The sequence below is a fragment of the Sander vitreus genome, chromosome 4 (assembly GCF_031162955.1).
Source record: "Sander vitreus isolate 19-12246 chromosome 4, sanVit1, whole genome shotgun sequence".
NCBI classification, from domain to species: domain Eukaryota; kingdom Metazoa; phylum Chordata; class Actinopteri; order Perciformes; family Percidae; genus Sander; species Sander vitreus.
In genome coordinates, this window is record NC_135858.1 from 37,376,339 (window position 1) to 37,394,824 (window position 18,486).

At 40.2% G+C, this 18,486-nt stretch overlaps 1 protein-coding gene across 2 annotated transcripts; it reads right to left on the minus strand.

Annotated features, from left to right (window-relative positions):
• Positions 1 to 996: 996 nt before the first annotated feature.
• aldh4a1 (aldehyde dehydrogenase 4 family, member A1) lies at positions 997 to 16,913 on the minus strand. 2 transcript variants are annotated; one of them, XM_078249494.1, is made up of 15 exons: positions 16,728 to 16,913; positions 11,203 to 11,296; positions 11,034 to 11,126; positions 10,578 to 10,625; positions 10,095 to 10,250; positions 8,597 to 8,746; positions 5,937 to 6,011; positions 5,057 to 5,244; positions 4,151 to 4,224; positions 3,880 to 4,076; positions 3,301 to 3,348; positions 3,036 to 3,188; positions 2,705 to 2,826; positions 2,323 to 2,441; positions 997 to 2,011 (listed from the first exon to the last, which is right to left on the minus strand). In XM_078249494.1, exons 1-15 carry the CDS (start codon positions 16,766 to 16,768, stop codon positions 1,899 to 1,901), a joined length of 1,671 nt encoding a protein of 556 aa, XP_078105620.1. In that variant the 5' UTR covers positions 16,769 to 16,913; the 3' UTR covers positions 997 to 1,898. The 2 variants fall into 2 exon arrangements, with proteins under 2 accessions (XP_078105620.1, XP_078105619.1); XM_078249493.1 differs by lacking the exon at positions 16,728 to 16,913 and adding an exon at positions 13,561 to 13,622.
• Between the last annotated feature and the right edge of the window lie 1,573 nt (positions 16,914 to 18,486).

Here is an 18,486-nt window from a genome sequence, read left to right on the forward strand (position 1 = left end):
TATGGAGAAAAACGTCTCCGATTGGTCCAACTCGCTGTTACCATAGAAACGTTTATTGTACCGGCAAAAGCGCGACCGGCTTGATGGAGCTTCTACCATTGAAGTCTGTGATAGTTTGTGTACACGGTCTTGGAGCGTTGCCTGTAGCGGTGTTGGACATCGGTCTGAGACCGAGGGGACACTTCCGGTGCTGTGGCTTCACGCGGTGTGCAACGGGCTTTGAGGTATGTTTTCTCTCATTTGGTGGGTCAGAGGTGATTTCTGTTCCTGTGTTGCTATGTTTTGTCAGGGCTGAACATGAATCCACCAAGTTTAAAATGTCATACTTATTTATTTTATTTCCAGTATGTACTGCAGTTGCCCTTACAAAGTATGTACTGTTGCATGAAATATGCATTCATTTGGGACAAATTAATTCTTCATAACTTAAACTTGACCATCTTACTCATATATGCTGCGTGAAGGATTGTGGGTTAGAATAGCCAGAAAAGCAGGCTGACTTGCATACTGTAAAATCCGACCAGATTCAGGTATTTTCGGCATACTGTATTTGACATACTGGCTGGATCCAAGTAGAGCTGAAGATCTTTGCCCGAACCCAACAGGACCCAACGGGTCTTCATTTCTATCATTTTACACGGGCTCGGGCTTGCGCTGCGTTCCGATTAGTGCGAAAATGGATGCTGAGGAGGTGACACGGAGGCTGGCCTCTGGAGGACTTCTTTTATTTCTTTGTTCCAACTTCCAAGAGGCCTATAGCCTACGTTAGTCATGAATAAATTATGTTAAAAAATGTATAAATGACTCATTCTTGACTAAAGGCAAAAGAGGTTTGTGTGTACGTGCGCACATTTGAATAATGTCGGGCTGTAAACGGGTTTGGCTTTTAAAAAGCTGTCAATCAAAATGTACTTGTCGGGCTCGGGCTGAATTCTGTCGGGCCGATTACAGCTCTATTTGAAACCCTCAGCAAGAAACAAAACACAAAAGCACAAATTTAAATTGTAATAATTTAATATTTATTGTCAAAAATGATCATCTGATTCACAAAATTCCTACTAAGGCAGGTTCTGAAAATATCATCAATCAGCTGCAGTTGTTTGATGACAGCAAAAGATTAAAATACAAAATACTCTTCAGAAAATATATAGGTTAATCACAGTGTTTGAGAAAAGACAAACCAGCATCTGGTTCATGTTAAACATCTGCCAGACACTTTCACTGCTGCTTGTTTCTTACTGAACAGGGGACACATTTTACTGTGACACAGACATCTAAACAGGAAACAACCAGTTCCACAACAGTTAAACACCTTTAAAATGATTTAGACGATTAGAAATATGTTTCATAGTTATTAAACTTATAAATGGCTTTTTGTTTAGAGACGTAACGCAGAGGAAGACTTTTATGTTCTGATGTTGACCTAAAATAATATTTAAATGGATTCATCTTCAGGCTGAAGTCTCCAGATGTCTTGATTTGTCTCCCCAACAGTCCAAAACACTATGATATGATTGACTATGATGACTATGATCATGATATGATATTTCACTTTAGAGTCACACAAGAGTTAAGAAAAGCAGCAAATACTCAGACTTCAGAAGCTGGAATCTGGGATTTTTTTCCTTTTGACCTTAAAATAAAAAGACTCCATTTATGAATGGATGAAACTACCAATTAGATTTGGATTAAAACACATACAAATATTGATATCTGAGCATCAATAACTAACATCCGTGGACAGATAAAGTGTTCAGAGGACGGAGGAGCTTCTCACCGCTCGGCTGTCCCGATACATTCACATCGTTGTTTCTGAGAGCCAGCTGATTGGTGGAGGAGGGAGGGAAGGAGGAGGGACGGAGGAAGGGAGGGCTCTGATTGGTCCAGCAGGAAGGGACTCAGCCCATGTAGGTGTACCTCCAGTCTGCCAGCGGGACGTGTGTCTCCTTCACCACCTGCGGAGACGTCCAGCGCAGGACGTAGTGAGGACCGCCCGGTTTGTCGTTGGTTCCTTAAAGAAGAACAAAGGTTCAGTTCAACAAAGGCCATTTAAGACTTTTTAACATATTTATGAATATAATGTAAGGCCTTTATCACCACATTAAAGTAAATCAATTTATTAAAATACAACAAAAGCCAAACAGTGGGTAAATATATACGGGGAGTTATATTTGGACTAGTGACAGAAACAAGTACAACACGGAATAAAATAAAACCATTATATTGTATATATATATATATATATATATATACATACACACATACATACATACATACATACATACATATCTATACATCTTTCCATGTAGAAGCAACTCTTACCTGACGCTCTGGCGCCACCAAACGGTTGCTGAGCAACCACCGAGCCAGTGGATTTGTCGTTGACGTAGTAGTTTCCTGCAGCGTTTCTCAGAGCTCGAGCTGCCTCGTCCACCACAGTCCTGCAAACATTTCCTTTACAACCCTTCATCTGCCACTCCACACTTACACTACCTAAACTGCTGTTTACTATATACCGTATATATTGGTTTTTATTGTTTATGCTTAATATGTGTGTTTGTGTATTTATGCACCAATCACCGAGGTCAATTCTGTGCGTTTGTGAGTCTCTGTGTGTGTGTGTGTGTGTGTGTGTGTGTGTGTACCTGTGTGTGTGTGTGTGTGTGTGTGTGTCTGTGTCTTTGTGTGTGTGTGTGTCTCTCACCTGTCCTGAGCGAACACGGCCCCAGTCAGAGCGTAGGGAGACGTGTTGTCTATCAGCTGCAGCACCTCTCGGTAATCCTTCTCTGGATAAACATAGACGGCCAGAACCGGCCCGAAGATCTCCTGCAGAACACACACACACACACAATATGCAAGAATACACAAGTTATCAAATAATAAATATTATTGTAGATATCTCATTAGATGAGTGTGAATAGGAGCGAGAAACAACGTTAGCGCTCTATGAATAAAGATTATTATTAATAACAAAGTGACCTAAACAGCTGAGGATGTTCCTGGAGAGATGAATAGTAATCATGTTCTCTGTGTACCTCGCTCATGATGGCGTCCCGCGGGTCCGTGGTCTCGATGATGGTCGGCTCCACAAAGTAGCCCTTGCTATCGTCATAGTTACCGCCGGCGATGACCTTCAGGCTGGAGGAGGACTTGGCACGGTCGATCCACTTCTTTATCCGAGCAAACGACTGCAGGAGGAAAACACCATGAATAACACACACACACACACACTCCGACAGAGGCTTTTATTCTGAAACACAGATGCTTTTATTCTGAAACTCCGGCTGAAGGAAGCTGCACCTTGTCGTCGATCACAGCCGAGAAGAAGGTGCTGAAGTCTTCGACGGGCTGGAGGACGCAAAAACAGAAACAAGCATTTTACAAACCTGGTTAACATCCTTCATTTAGAATCTGTCTCTAGTGAAAAGGAGCTAAAACTAAAATCCTTTGGCAGTACTTTAAAAGTACTTTGGCAGTAATAATCATTGTATTCTGGACACTTCCGACACAAAGCACAGCAAAAAAAGTCTCATAAGGTATATACCGCTTTATTCAAAGAGTTTTTTTAGGTTTTCGCTGCTTTTTTTTAAAAAACAAATTTTTAACTTTAGCAGTACTTTAGCAGTTTTACTTTAGCAGTACTTTAGCGTTACTTTGGCAGTACTTTAGGCAGTACGTAAGCAGTACATAAGCAGTACTTTAGGCAGGACTTTGGGAGTAGTTTAGCAGTACTTTAGGCAGGATTTTGGGAGTAGTTTAGCAGTACTTTAGGAGTAGTTTAGCAGGACTTTTGGAAGGACTTTGGGCAGGAGTTTAGCAGTACTTCAGGCAGTACTTTAGCAGGACTTTAGCAGTACTTTAGGCAGTCCCTGTACTCACGTCCCCCACTGTGAGCTGGCTGTGCACGGCCAGTAGCCCCTCCCTGATCGCGGGCCACATGCTGTCCGGTACGTACATCCTGGAGCACGCCGAACATTTCTGGCCTCCGTACTCAAATGCCGAGCGGATCGTCCCATTCACCACGCTCTCCACATCCGCCGACTTGTGCACGAAGTGGAAGTTCTTCCCACCGCACTCTGAAAGCGTGGACAGAAAGCTCAGAACACTTTACTCCGACAGTAGTGAGGTATCCATGGTAACGGCGGCTCACCTCCGGCCAGCCGAGGGAACGTCCGGTACGAGTCCAGGTTCTGGGACACCTGCTTCCAGAGACGCTTAAACGTCCTAAAAAACACATTCAACCCAAATATTACAATATAAAGAAACACAGGAATAACTGTATAATGTTATACACCAGCTGTGTATAACATTATACACAGCTGGTTTCTCAAATGCACATGTTCTTATTATGATTATTATCTCAGACTAGAAGATCTTACTACCAAGACTTCAGCTGAGGATAATATCAAATATACAACAAGTAGATCCAACCAGACAATCTGATTGGTCAACTAGATATTTAGAACGTGCTCAAATCAGCATGACAGCACACTCAGAGCCGTCGCAGCACACCTGGCGCATCACTTTAAATATCACTCCGCCATTTCTCTGTCAACATTACATCACATACAACCAAACATTTGTATTCATGTAAGTAACTCAGGAACCACAGTGGAATACACAACATCTCTCCAACTGGTTTATCAAGTAATTCATCGGATTAAACAACTTCTCCGTTACAACTTTCACGGACAGGTTTTGGATCAGCTGTGCCGGTGACTCGGCACTATCTAGGAAACAGCTGCTAAATGTGATTTTCGCGGACGAACAGGAGCTACATTATTATTATCATTATTTTTTTTTTATTTATATCGCAAGTAATATTGTTATCAAGATATTCAACGTTATCTCATATTTTCCTCATATTGTGCAACCCTAGCGCACATGCACTTGCACATACACATGCACACGCACATGCAAACATATGCACACACACACACACAAATTACACACACACACACACACTTTTAATATGTGGTTATTTATCACAAGTTATACCGTTATATCTCATATTTGCCCTAGTTAAGTGACAGTTTAGTGAAAGCCGAGTCCTTACGGGACGCTGCCGGTGAAGTTGATGCCGGCCAGGTGCTGGGAGGAGGTGACGGTGTCTCCGAACACGGGGCCGTCCGCTGGCAGGAACTGGACGATGTTGGGGGGGAGCCCACACTCCCTCAGTACTCTGTAGACGGCGTAGCTGGCTGACACGGCCGTGTCGCTGGGCTTCCACAGAACCACGTTGCCCTGGAAACACCAGCACAGATACAGATTACTGTACGACGATAAAGTGGTAATAAACAATACATAAACATCACAGAAATGCACAAACTAAACAGCATCAGAAGGATATACAAGAAACAAAACAGGAGGGAAAATATGTAGCTTATTATACCAACATTAATTATTATCATTCATACAAAAAGAAAGTAATACATTAGCCTATATATAGACCCCTTCTATCCAAACACATTTTATGTATCTTCATGTTAAACACACACAGCAACGTGTGAGTGAGTGAGTGAGTGAGAGAGAGAGAGAGAGAGAGACAGAGAGAGAGAGAGAGAGAGAGAGAGAGAGAGAGAGAGAGAGAGAGAGAGAGAGAGAGAGAGAGAGAGAGAGAGAGAGAGAGAGAGAGAGAGAGAGCGAGAGAGAGACAGAGAGAGAGAGAGACAGAGAGAGTGAGTGAGTGAGTGAGAGACAGAGAGAGAGACAGAGAGAGAGAGAGAGAGAGAGAGTGAGTGAGAGAGAGAGAGACAGAGAGAGAGAGAGAGAGAGAGAGAGAGAGAGAGAGAGAGAGAGAGAGAGAGAGAGAGAGAGAGAGAGAGAGAGAGAGAGAGAGAGAGAGAGAGAGAGAGAGAGAGAGAGAGAGAGTGTGAGTGAGTGAGTGAGTGAGTGAGTGAGTGAGTGAGTGAGTGTGTGTGTGTGTTACCACTCACCATGACAGCTGGAGTACCTGCCAGGTTTCCACCAATAGCAGTGAAGTTAAAAGGAGCCACAGCAGCTACGAAGCCCTGAGAGAAACAAAGAGATGTAACTGTGGATCTAAACTTAAATGTGTACACGGAGCTCACTGAGCAGTCTGAAGATTATTTATACTGTAGTAAAAGTACTAATACCACACCAAATCCACTATAAATACTCTGTTACAGTAAAGGTCTGTAGGTATCATCAGGAGAATGTAGTTAAAGTATTAAAACATTGTAGTGTGTGTAAAGGATCAACCAGCTGTGTGTTTAATGGTCTGATCCTCTCAGCTGACTTGTAGTCCTTATATTGTTGGCTAGTTTACTTTAGAATAAAACATCACATTTATAAACTACATGTGTTTAGTGGTCAGGAATCTTAATGTGTAAAGTAACTAGTAACTAAAGTAACTAGTAACTAAAGCTGGAACAGATGAATGTAGTGGAGTAACTAGAGTAACTAGTAACTAAAGTAACTAAAGCTGGAACAGATGAATGGAACGGAGTAACTAAAGTAACTAGTAACTAAAGCTGGAACTGATGAATGTAGCGGAGTAACTAAAGTAACTGGTAACTAAAGCTGGAACAGATGAATGGAGCGGAGTAACTAAAGTAACTAGTAACTAAAGTAACTAAAGCTGGAACAGATGAATGGAACGGAGTAACTAAAGTAACTAGTAACTAAAGCTGGAACAGATGAATGTAGTGGAGTAACTAAAGTAACTAGTAACTAAAGCTGGAACTGATGAATGTAGCGGAGTAACTAAAGTAACTAGTAACTAAAGCTGGAACAGATGAATGTAGCGGAGTAACTAAAGTAACTAGTAACTAAAGCTGTAACAGATGAACGTAGTGGAGTAACTAAAGTAACTAGTAACTAAAGTAACTAGTAACTAAAGCTGGAACAGATGAATGTAGCGGAGTAACTAAAGTAACTAGTAACTAAAGCTGGAACAGATGAATGTAGTGGAGTAACTGAAGTAACTAGTAACTAAAGCTGGAACAGATGAATGTAGCGGAGTAACTAAAGTAACTAGTAACTAAAGCTGGAACAGATTAATGTAGCGGAGTAACTAAAGTAACTAGTAACTAAAGCTGGAACAGATGAATGTAGTGGAGTAACTAGAGTAACTAGTAACTAAAGCTGGAACAGATGAATGTAGTGGAGTAACTAAAGTAACTAGTAACTACAGCTGGAACAGATGAATGGAGCCGAGTAACTAAAGTAACTAGTAACTAAAGTAACTAGTAACTAAAGCTGGAACAGATGAATGTAGCGGAGTAACTAAAGTAACTAAAGTAACTAAAGTAACTAAAGCTGGAACAGATGAATGTAGTGGAGTAACTAAAGTAACTAGTAACTACAGCTGGTGACAGATGAATGTAGCGGCGTAACTAAAGTAACTAGTAACTAAAGCTGGAACAGATGAATGTAGTGGAGTAACTAAAGTAACTAAAGCTGGAACAGAGGAATGTAGTGGAGTAACTAAAGTAACTAGTAACTAAAGCTGGAACAGATGAATGTAGTGGAGAAACTAAAGTAACTAAAGCTGGAACAGAGGAATGTAGTGGAGTAACTAAAGTAACTAGTAACTAAAGCTGGAACAGATGAATGTAGTGGAGCAACTAAAGTAACTAAAGCTGGAACAGAGGAATGTAGTGGAGTAACTAAAGTAACTAGTAACTACAGCTGGTGACAGATGAATGTAGCGGAGTAACTAAACTAACTAGTAACTAAAGTAACTAGTAACTAAAGCTGGAACAGATGAATGTAGCGGAGTAACTAAAGTAACTAGTAACTAAAGTAACTAGTAACTAAAGCAGGAACAGATGAATGTAGTGGAGTAACTAAAGTAACTAGTAACTAAAGTAACTAGTAACTAAAGCTGACAGATGAATGTAGCGGAGTAACTAAAGTAACTAGTAACTAAAGCTGTCAGATGAATGTAGTGGAGTAACTAAAGTAACTAGTAACTAAAACTGGAACAGATGAATGTAGCGGAGTAACTAAAGTAACTAGTAACTAAAGCTGGAACAGATGAATGTAGCGGAGTAACTAAAGTAACTAGTATGTAGCGGAGTAACTAAAGTAACTAGTAACTAAAGCTGGAACAGATGAATGTAGCGGAGTAACTAAAGTAACTAGTAACTAAAGCTGGAACAGATGAATGTAGTGGAGTAACTAAAGTAACTAAAGCTGGAACAGAGGAATGTAGTGGAGTAACTAAAGTAACTAGTAATTAAAGCTGGAACAGATGAATGTAGCGGAGTAACTAAAGTAACTAGTAATTAAAGCTGGAACAGAGGAATGTAGCGGAGTAACTAAAGTAACTAGTAACTAAAGCTGGAACAGATGAATGTAGCGGAGTAACTAAAGTAACTAGTAACTAAAGCTGGAACAGGTGAATGTAGTGGAGTAACTAAAGTAACTAGTAACTAAAGCTGTAACAGATGAATGTAGTGGAGTAAAAAGTACAATATTTCTCTCTGAAATGTAGCGGAGTAGAAGTAGAAAGTGGCATGAAAAGAAAAGACTCAAGTAAAGTACAAGTCTCAGAGTCCCGGTACAGCATGGTGTTGGTGCTAAACGTTATACTAACGTTATAATAATATTATAATAACTGTATTCTTACCTCCAGTCCCCGGTACAGCATGGTGTTGGTGGTTCCCTCAGAGTTTAGCGGCTGCTGTTTCTCCAGCTCTATGGCGTGTTTGGCATTAAATCTGAAGAAGTCGATCAGCTCCGCAGCCGCATCGATCTCCGCCTGGACCACCGTCTTCCCCTGCAGCGCACACACACACACACACACACACACACACACACACACACACACACACACACACGAACAACAGGTTCTTGTTTTTGTTCCACTGTAACATTTGGGCGACTCCCTAGGGAGGTGTTCCAGGCACGTCCAGCTAGGGGGAGGCCCGGGGAAGACCCAGGACTAGGTGGAGGGATTATATCTCTAACCTGGCCTGGGAACGCCTCGGGATCCTCCAGTCGGAGCTGGTTAATGTGGCTCGGAAAAGGGAAGGTTGGGGTCCCCTGCTGGAGCTGCTAGCCCCGCGACCCGACGCCGGATAAGCGGACGAAGATGGATCGATGGATGTAACATTTGATCCGGTAAGTTTTGGTTTCACACTGCAGGCATGCAAGCGCACTAAAGATCTACACAAAACTCCGTCCTGTCATCATCACACACGTGAGCTGCGTCTCAAGATACCAGACATTGATTGGCTTTGGTGAGAAGAAACTTCTGCAGCATTTATTCAGAGACAAACTGAAACCTACGCTGTACATTTACTACTACGTAACAAGTAAACTGCTGAGTTATTCTCAGCTCTGATAGCTGACAGCATCTCTCTCTCTCTCATGTTCACACTCAGCTCTGAGCTGGTCCTTAAAAGGAGCTTCCCCGGTCCATGATCCAAGTCAGATCAAACTAAAAAGTCTAAAAGTCTGGACCACGAGGTAGGTGTGAACGGGCCACACTGCAACGTCTCCGACACTAGGTCTGCACGATTCGGGGAAAAATATGAATTACGATTTTTTTAGCTTAGAATTGATATCACGATTCTCTGCCACGATTTTTTTCTCATGAAGTGTAATATTTATTGCACACATGAACCATGACAAAACAAAACTAATTGGCAGTACCAAACTGATTTGTTTTGGCACCTATAGCACATTGTGCATCACCACAAGCCTGTAAACACAGAGGCTTCAATGAATACAGGAAATATAGTACTTAGTATAGTACATACTGGCCATTTAAGTACAGTAGGCTACCAAACATAGTGAGATATAACACATTGAACTAAATATGGCCCTGATACCCAGTAGATTGATGTTTCACAGCTCTGTGTCGGCTCCAAAAAACTGAAGAAAGCGACAACAACGATCCCAAAGAAAAGCTCTCCGTCCCGCTGTGACTCACACAATCCTACGCTGTGTGGCGCTGCAGGTGGAGACGGTTAAAACATACGTTCAGCTCCACCAGCGGTCCGCTGCAATGTAGCCGAGGCGTGAGTCTGAGTCCTGCTGCTCCTGTTACAGTCGCTCTCAAAGCGGTACTTCACTCCGTTGGAGTCTTTCTAGAAAGCTGAGTTAAACAAACAGTCCCGTACCTGTCCGATCATGGTCTTGGCGAGGATCTCGGCTCTCTTGGGTCCACTGATGACGTCGGCTGCCTTGAACAGAACCTGCGCTCTGTCCTGGACGGGCTTCAGGTCCCACTCTCTCCTCGCCGCCACTGATGCCACGATGGCTCTGTTAATCAGCTCCTGTTAGGTTCACGCACAAAACACCTTCTCACACATTCACATTATCTGGAAAAAGACACAAAATCAGCGAACAAAGCGGCAAAAACGCAGAAAAAAAACATCAAAAACATCGAACAAAGAGCGACAAAAACATTGAATGTAAAGCGACAAAAATGCCAGAATGACAGAAACGTCTAACAAAAAGTGACAAAAAAGCGAAAATAAAAGGCAGACCAGAAGTTGCTGCTTGAATGGAACACAGTAAATAAAAGGACACTTTCTCAAACATTTCCATTTTTTAAAGTAAACCAAAGGCCAAAGGTTGAGTGTGATTCTTCCAGAACTTACCTTGTCAGCGTAACAGAACTTTGCCACTTTATGGGAGTGATTGAACGGCTTTAAAAAGAAACACAGAAACACAGAGAGTCAGTGAACATGTGGAGAGAGTTAGAGAGTTATGGGGTTATAGTAGGTAAAGAAATATATATAACGGAGACGGTGGAGGGGGGGAGGGGGGGTAACAGAATACGAGTTGTGCATGAAGGAATCTACAGACAGCAGCCAGAATGCAGCAACTTCAGGTACGGCAAAGGAAGGACAGTCACTGTTTACTTCATTAATGTGTTGACTGTGTTCATGGACTGAGGACGGGACGAGGACTCAGCAGAACCTCAACCAGGGGGTTCAGGATTCAGCAGAACCCCAAAAATCTGGATTCGGTGCATCCCTACTTAATATGCAAATACTTGACAAGTGAGACTGGTTCTCATGTCCAGTGTGTGTGATGGCCTCCTGTTGACTCACTGATAGCTGATATTTGATGTCTTTGGTCCAGACGTGTTCGTCTCCGACCACACACGGGATCTCCTCCGTCTGCCCCTTCAGACCGGCCAGTGCCTGGAACAACAACAGTAGTTCAGGCTGAATTCAAGTCTGTATTATTATGGGATGGCTGGGGAAAACGGGGTCAAACCTTCAGCAGATCTTTTCTTTCTGCACTCCCCTCTGTGAAGCCGAGGATCGGCTCATTCTTCACCTCCACGGCTGCCAACGGCGATGTTTTCAACCTGCACACACACACACAGACACACACACATACACACACACAGAGACACACACACACACACACACACAGAGACACACACACACACAGAGACACACACAGACACACACACACACACACACACACACACACACACACACACACACACACACACACACACACACACACACACACACACACACACACACACACAGGATTGTGTTATTATATAACTTTGACCGGAGTAAACTGGCCGTGAACGGATGTTTGTTTTTTGAATCTTCTGAAACACCAGACCGGACTAACAGGAAATCAACCCAACTGTAGTCCCGCCCCCTCTGACAGCACAACTGGGTTATCTGGTGACAGAATGAGCCAAATGTAATCTATATTAATAAAACATCAGCAAGTGTTGTCTCTTGGTTTGTAGAAGACGTGGGTGGCGTGAGGTTTAGAGGTCCTTCCTTTAAGAAAATGGGACGTTTTTTAATAAAAAGATTATGTAATTTTACATCATTTTGGAGCATTAATATCTCCATACCTGTGTCTAAAACGTTGGAAAAGCTAGAGCAGATAATAAATACATAACTCTTAAAGCTAAAGAAGTCCACTGAGGATTAAACTCCAAACATCAGATCTGTCTTTTAGTTTGGGGATTACAGAGAAACGTGTTTATGATTAACTTCTCTGGTCTGAACTGTCCCAACAGAAGGTCGGGGGGGTCCATCATCACACACAAACGCCTCCGACAGAGAAAGATAACACAGACACACATACACACACACACCTGGACATTGTAGGAGTTCAGTTTGTACAGATGTCACAGAAAAATAATCAGTCGCTGCCAGAGGTGGAAAGTAATGAATTACAATTACTCACGTTACTGTAATTGAGTAGTTGTTTTGTGTACTTTTAAACTTTGACTTCAGTATGTCTTGTTTGAGGTGCATTATAAATCACATCGTTAGAGTAAAAAAAAGGAACTAAAAAGCTCTGCAACATTGATTTGTACACGTCAACAAACTCAAATAGAAAGCAGCTTAGTGTCCTAAAGACTGGAGTTTCATTAAATAACTATAAATAAGATATTAAGTTATTATCGCCCCCTCCCCACTGTTAAAAAGTAACTTTTATATTTGTATTTTATACCGGTAAGTTCACTTGTACTTAAGTAAAAGTTAATCAAAGTAAAAGTACTTTTACTTAAGTAGGATATTTTTCCAGCTGTGTTCACTGCTTCTGGGACGGAAGAGAAGGAAAGTCCAGAGTTTGATATAAAAGGGACAAAGTAGTTTATAAAGGTGGAGTTGGATGAGCTACATAGTGTTTTTTTAAGATTATTTTTCAGTCTTTATTTTGATAGGACAGCAGAAGACATGAAAGGGGAGAGGGGGGGGAATGACATGCAGCCAAGTCAAACCCGGGCCCTCTGCGTCGAGGAGTAAACCTCCATATATGGACGCCTGCTCTACCCACTGAGCTTCTGCAGCACCACAATACTTCATTCAGAATGGTTTGACACATATTTGGCCTTTAATCTCAGATGATATTGTCTCTACCAGAACTTTCCAGAAGGATCCGGTGTTCATTAGCTAGTATCTACCTTCCCTCCAAGCTCTCCTGTGATTAAACTCCATGCTTCTCTTCTCTGGCGTTGTCCTGATAATAAAGATCTGTGATGTCGTATTATGTTTCTCCTCATCCGAGATGAATCTCTTGTTGCCATGGTGTTGTAGAGGAGACATAAACGATACTGGGGGGTGTGTTTGGTAAACTGACAGGATGCTCTCGCTGTCTGACTTCCTGCCCAGCTGTCTGAACGGCCCGCCGCTCGCGTGAAAATAGACCTGGCGCGTATCTTTAGCGGAGCGGAGAGCCGCTTCACGCACGCCTCTGGGACGCAGCGCGGCTGGTGGAAAATCAAATCAGATATTACGATATTCTTGACCAAATACCTCGATATCGATACTGCGGCGATATTCTAGGGTTGACGATTGGTGCTTTAACAAAATATCTTCACACTTAGATTTTAGATAAATAATCATCAGTAATGTGGACATAATGTCTAAGTGGGGAAAAGGCAAATAATAGAACAGCTAGAACAGTCTGGTAAGAAAAGTACATAACTCTACTGTAACGCAGCCTTTAAAACCAGGAAAATACGATATTACGATATCCAAAATCTAAGACGATATCTAGTCTCATATCACCATATCGATATCGCCCTGCCCTAATATCAAGCACTGACTTGAGGGCGGCTGTGGATCAGGTGGTAGAGCAGTCGCCTACCAATCGGAAGGTTGGTGGTACGATTCCTGGCCCTGCAGTTCCATGTCCTTGGGCAAGACACTGAACCCTGAATTTCTCCCGATGCTGCTCCATCGGAGTGTGAATGTTTATCTGTACGACAGCTTTGGCCACAGTGTGTGAATGGTGGTTCCTGTGCTCGCGGCGCACCTGGTGGATAATAGGAGTTAGTGAACGTTGACTTACTGCTGATTTAAAGTTTGGCTGGAGTTGGCTCGCTTATCTTTTCCTGTGTTCTGTTTCCAGTCATGGTAGTTCAGCTGAGTTTGTTCTTGCCTTTGTAAACAGCGACCGTCATCTACTGTAGCTAACACACTGAACAAACACCTGGGGGGTACTATACAGCATAGTATGGCGATACTGTATCAATACATGGACGCCAAGTCAAGCAAAGTTTTCCGCTGGGCATATCATTTGAAGTAAGAACAAAGGTAATACGTTGCAATACATGTGTTTAAATCGCAATAATATCAATATAAGACATAAGTACCGTGATATCGAGTGGCCTCTGGGGATTCATACCCCTACTAAACATCTCAACTGTCCCTTTAAATCCTCGCCCCCCCCCCCACCCCATAACCCTGAATCTGACTTTGAGTGTTGTATTTGGGCCGAGGTCATGAGGAAGCTGATAGTCTGTCACACACTGTAGAGAACCTAAACCCTGCAATCATCTGTAGGGCTGCATATATATATTATTATATTATATAGGCTATATACTATATAACTTTGTAGGGCTGCATATATATTATTATATTATATAGGCTATATAATATATAACTTTGTAGGGCTGCATATATATTATTATATTATATAGGCTATATATATATATAACTTTGTAGGGCTGCATATATATTATTATATTATATAGGCTATATACTATATAACTTTGTAGGGCTGCATATATATTATTATATTATATAGGCTATATAATATATAACTTTGTAGGGCTGCATATATATATTATTATATTATATAGGCTATATAATATATAACTTTGTAGGGCTGCATATATATATTATTATATTATATAGGCTATATAATATATAACTTTGTAGGGCTGCATATATATTATTATATTATATAGGCTATATAATATATAACTTGTAGGGCTGCATATATATATTATTATATTATATAGGCTATATAATATATAACTTTGTAGGGACTGCATATATATTATTATATTATATAGGCTATATACTATATAACTTTGTAGGGCTGCATATATATTATTATATTATATAGGCTATATAATATATAACTTTGTAGGGCTGCATATATATATTATTATATTATATAGGCTATATAATATATAACTTTGTAGGGACTGCATATATATATTATTATATTATATAGGCTATATAATATATAACTTTGTAGGGCTGTATATATATTATTATATTATATAGGCTATATAATATATAACTTTGTAGGGCTGCATATATATATTATTATATATATATAGGCTATATAATATATAACTTTGTAGGGTTACATATATATATATATATATATATATATATATAGTGCTATATATATATATATATACTATATATATATATGTAGGGCTGCATATATATATTATTATATTATATAGGCTATATAATATATAACTTTGTAGGGCTGTATATATATATTATTATATTATATAGGCTATATATATATATATACTATATATATATATATATATATATATATATATATATATATATATATATATATATATATATATTATATATATATATATATATATATATGTACTGCATATATATATATATATATATATATATATACTATATATATATATATATATATATATATAGGGCTATATATATATATATATATATATATATATATGTATATATATATATATATATATATATATATGAGCTGCATATATATATATTATTATATTATATAGGCTATATATATATATAACTATATGTATGAGCTGCATATATATATTATTATATTATATAGGCTATATAATATATATACTATGTAGGGACTGTATATATATTATTATATATATATAGGCTATATATATATATAACTATTTGTATAGGGTATATATATATATTATTATATTATATAGGCTATATACTATATAACTTTGTAGGGCTGCATATATATATTATTATATTATATAGGCTATATAATATATAACTTTGTAGGGCTGCATATATATATATTAGACTTTCTAAATGTTCAGATATTGACTTTCTGATGTTCAGTGTGCAGTAGTGCCCTGGTGTATTCAGGATGTGATGTGCACATGGACCATGACTAGGGTTGGGCATCATTTATTTTTATTTTAACGATTCTGATTCCAATTCCGATTCTTCCTTTCGATTCCGGTTCTTGACGATTCTTGATTCTGATTCTTTGAGGGTGGAGTTGAAACGGGTCACATGCCTATTTTCACAAATAAGAGGAACGTTTTATTTTGATTCAATGGAGGTTTGCAGTTTTACAGCTTTTTCAATGTAAAATAAAGCCAGACTAGAGCGCTGCTTACAGAGCTCCACGGCTGCATCACAACAAGAGCCTGGCCGCTTCGGAAACCAAAACTTGCACATATTAAATTGGGAAGCGATGATCGGATTTGAAACCAAATCCTCTAAACGATTCCAATACAGAAACGATTCTACTGGAATCGTAATTTTTGAAACGATTCCAAGTAGGAATCGGTTCTCGATGCCCATCCCTAACCATGACTATCGGCTACTTTCCATTCATTACATATTTCTGTTGTTGCACTGAAGGCAGCAAACAATACTCTGATTTTTAACTACTATAACTACATTTAGCTGTGAATACTTCTTCTTCAGTCAGGTTTTGAATGCAGGACTTTAACTTGCAGTGTAGTCTTTTCACAGTGTGTGTTAGTACTTTTACTGCAGTAAAGTAACGGAGTACTTCCTCCACCTCTGGCTGAATATAGCTCACACTTTATAGGTTAGAGATCATTACATCACCAGTTACAGTTACACATGATGTCATTAGGGCCGAATGATGTGAAAGCGCCTCGTGAGACTCTCTGACTTGATAAAACAGCTGCAGTGAGTTAGCTTAGCATTAGCTGCGTGACATCTTGCAGAAGTCGTCGCTGAGCAGGAGTCTGGTGGTGTTGGAGCCTAACTTACCCCCTCCACGATTGGCTCACTGCAGCCCGCAAGCGCAGCATGTTTCCCCGACAGGTGGGTGAGAAGAAGGAGAAGATAATACGGAGGGAGACAGCCTGTTACACTTGATCACGGATCAATAAAACCGGATCACATGCAGGTTACCAGCGGCCGTTTGACACAGTGCAACCCGGGCAGCGCAAACTACCGCCGGGGGGGGGGGCGGTTACTATTTAAATTCCATATTCCCGTTCATTCTCAACGGCTGTTCCGTTTAACTATCAACTAGTAATGGTTATTATTCAATATGATTGAACAGAAGGAAATAAAAGCCGTTTTCTTTGTAAAAAGCGTCACTATCTGTCCAGAAAATTCCCCCCTCAGCCTGTGAAATGGAACCTTCCGCAGGCGGGTCTGCGACTGGCCAATCAGCGAGCAGGGAAATATCCTCAGCCAATCATGGGCCACATTTGAAAGTTCTATTTTTGTGCAGCTTCTTGAATGTTCGTTCACTTCTCCTCGGCTTTCAGCAGTCATTTCATTCATTAATTTATCATTTAATGCAAGCTTCTATTCATCATCTGACTGCTTTTCTTTAATATTAAATCCCACTTCCTTTTTTCAAAACGTTCCCAGTGTTTTCTACTTGTTAATACCTCTATTTACTTTGTGTGTTATCTGTAATGACAGAATGGCCACTAGATGGAGGCATAACATTAAGACATACAAGACATACAACCAGCCAGTGTTGCTGCACTGAAGACCACCCAAGCCCCCAGGAAGAGCGCCGTGTGTCAGTACCCGATCCGTACCGCCTGTAAGATCCGTTCTGCGCATGCACATAATTACGTAGTAGAAAACTAACAATGTCCCTGTGCGATTTGTACCACGAATGCGTTGAAACACTACGACCAAACATCACAACTTTTTTATTAAATCTTTATAGTCATAGCTACAAACAATTGAGACCTGTCACTGATCCAAAACAGTGTAGCGACGTCGTTGTTGTGTTGTTTATGTTAATGTTTTTACTTTTAATACTTCGTCTTGACTAATAACCATAGACTGTCTATTATTAATGCGATGAAGTGTAAACGTACATAAGTGTCCTTTTGAAGACGGGATGACAGCTCTTCCAGCCAACACTGCTGTATACCCCTATAGTAGCTACATGCTAACGGCAGTAAACATGTCATCTTAGCTGGCAATGTTGTTAAATTCTCCCCAATCCGGGTCACGTTCCTGCTGAAACATGTCCGATTGTGTAGTGTTTGGTTCAGAAGCCTTTATCTGCGATTCTTGACGTTAGAAAGTGCTGCTTCGTTCCACTACAATCTAACGTTAGCATACTCATAGCTAACTATTGTAACTGCATGCTAACGCAACATAGCGGAGCATATATAGCTAGCTATATATGTACGTATGTAGCAGGACTTTGTACCGTAAAAAATCACCAATAAAGCCTTCTAAACCAAATACTAAACAAATACAAATACAGTAAAGTGACCGGAATTTGGGGTGAAATGTCCAGCATTGAGCTACATAATAGTTTGCTAGGAGTTAGCTGGTCTCTCACAGAGATCTCATTTGTAGCCCTGTTTTTACCTGATACTTTCATAGAAGTGCAAATACATGAAGTGAGAGGTATACACATGCTTAAACTTTATTTAAAGCATGATTAACCTGAAGCAGGACGGAGTCATGACTTAAAACACCAAAGCAAGGCTTCTAGCTCAGGCTAGCTAGCGTTAGCAAATTACCTTCAAAGTTGCAAAGAAAT

What these genes read in the sequence shown, in the direction of transcription:
- aldh4a1 (XM_078249493.1), bottom strand. Translation starts at nt 13,604, where the DNA reads ATGGAACTGCAGGGCCAGGAATCGTACCACCAACCTTCCGATTG. An exon ending in AAAGAAAAGATCTGCTGAAG is followed by an intron (nt 11,127 to 11,202) that starts GTTTGACCCCGT and finishes TTGTTGTTCCAG; the next exon opens with GCACTGGCCGGTCTGAAGGG. An exon ending in TGGTGGCGCCAGAGCGTCAG is followed by an intron (nt 2,012 to 2,322) that starts GTAAGAGTTGCT and finishes TTCTTCTTTAAG; the next exon opens with GAACCAACGACAAACCGGGC.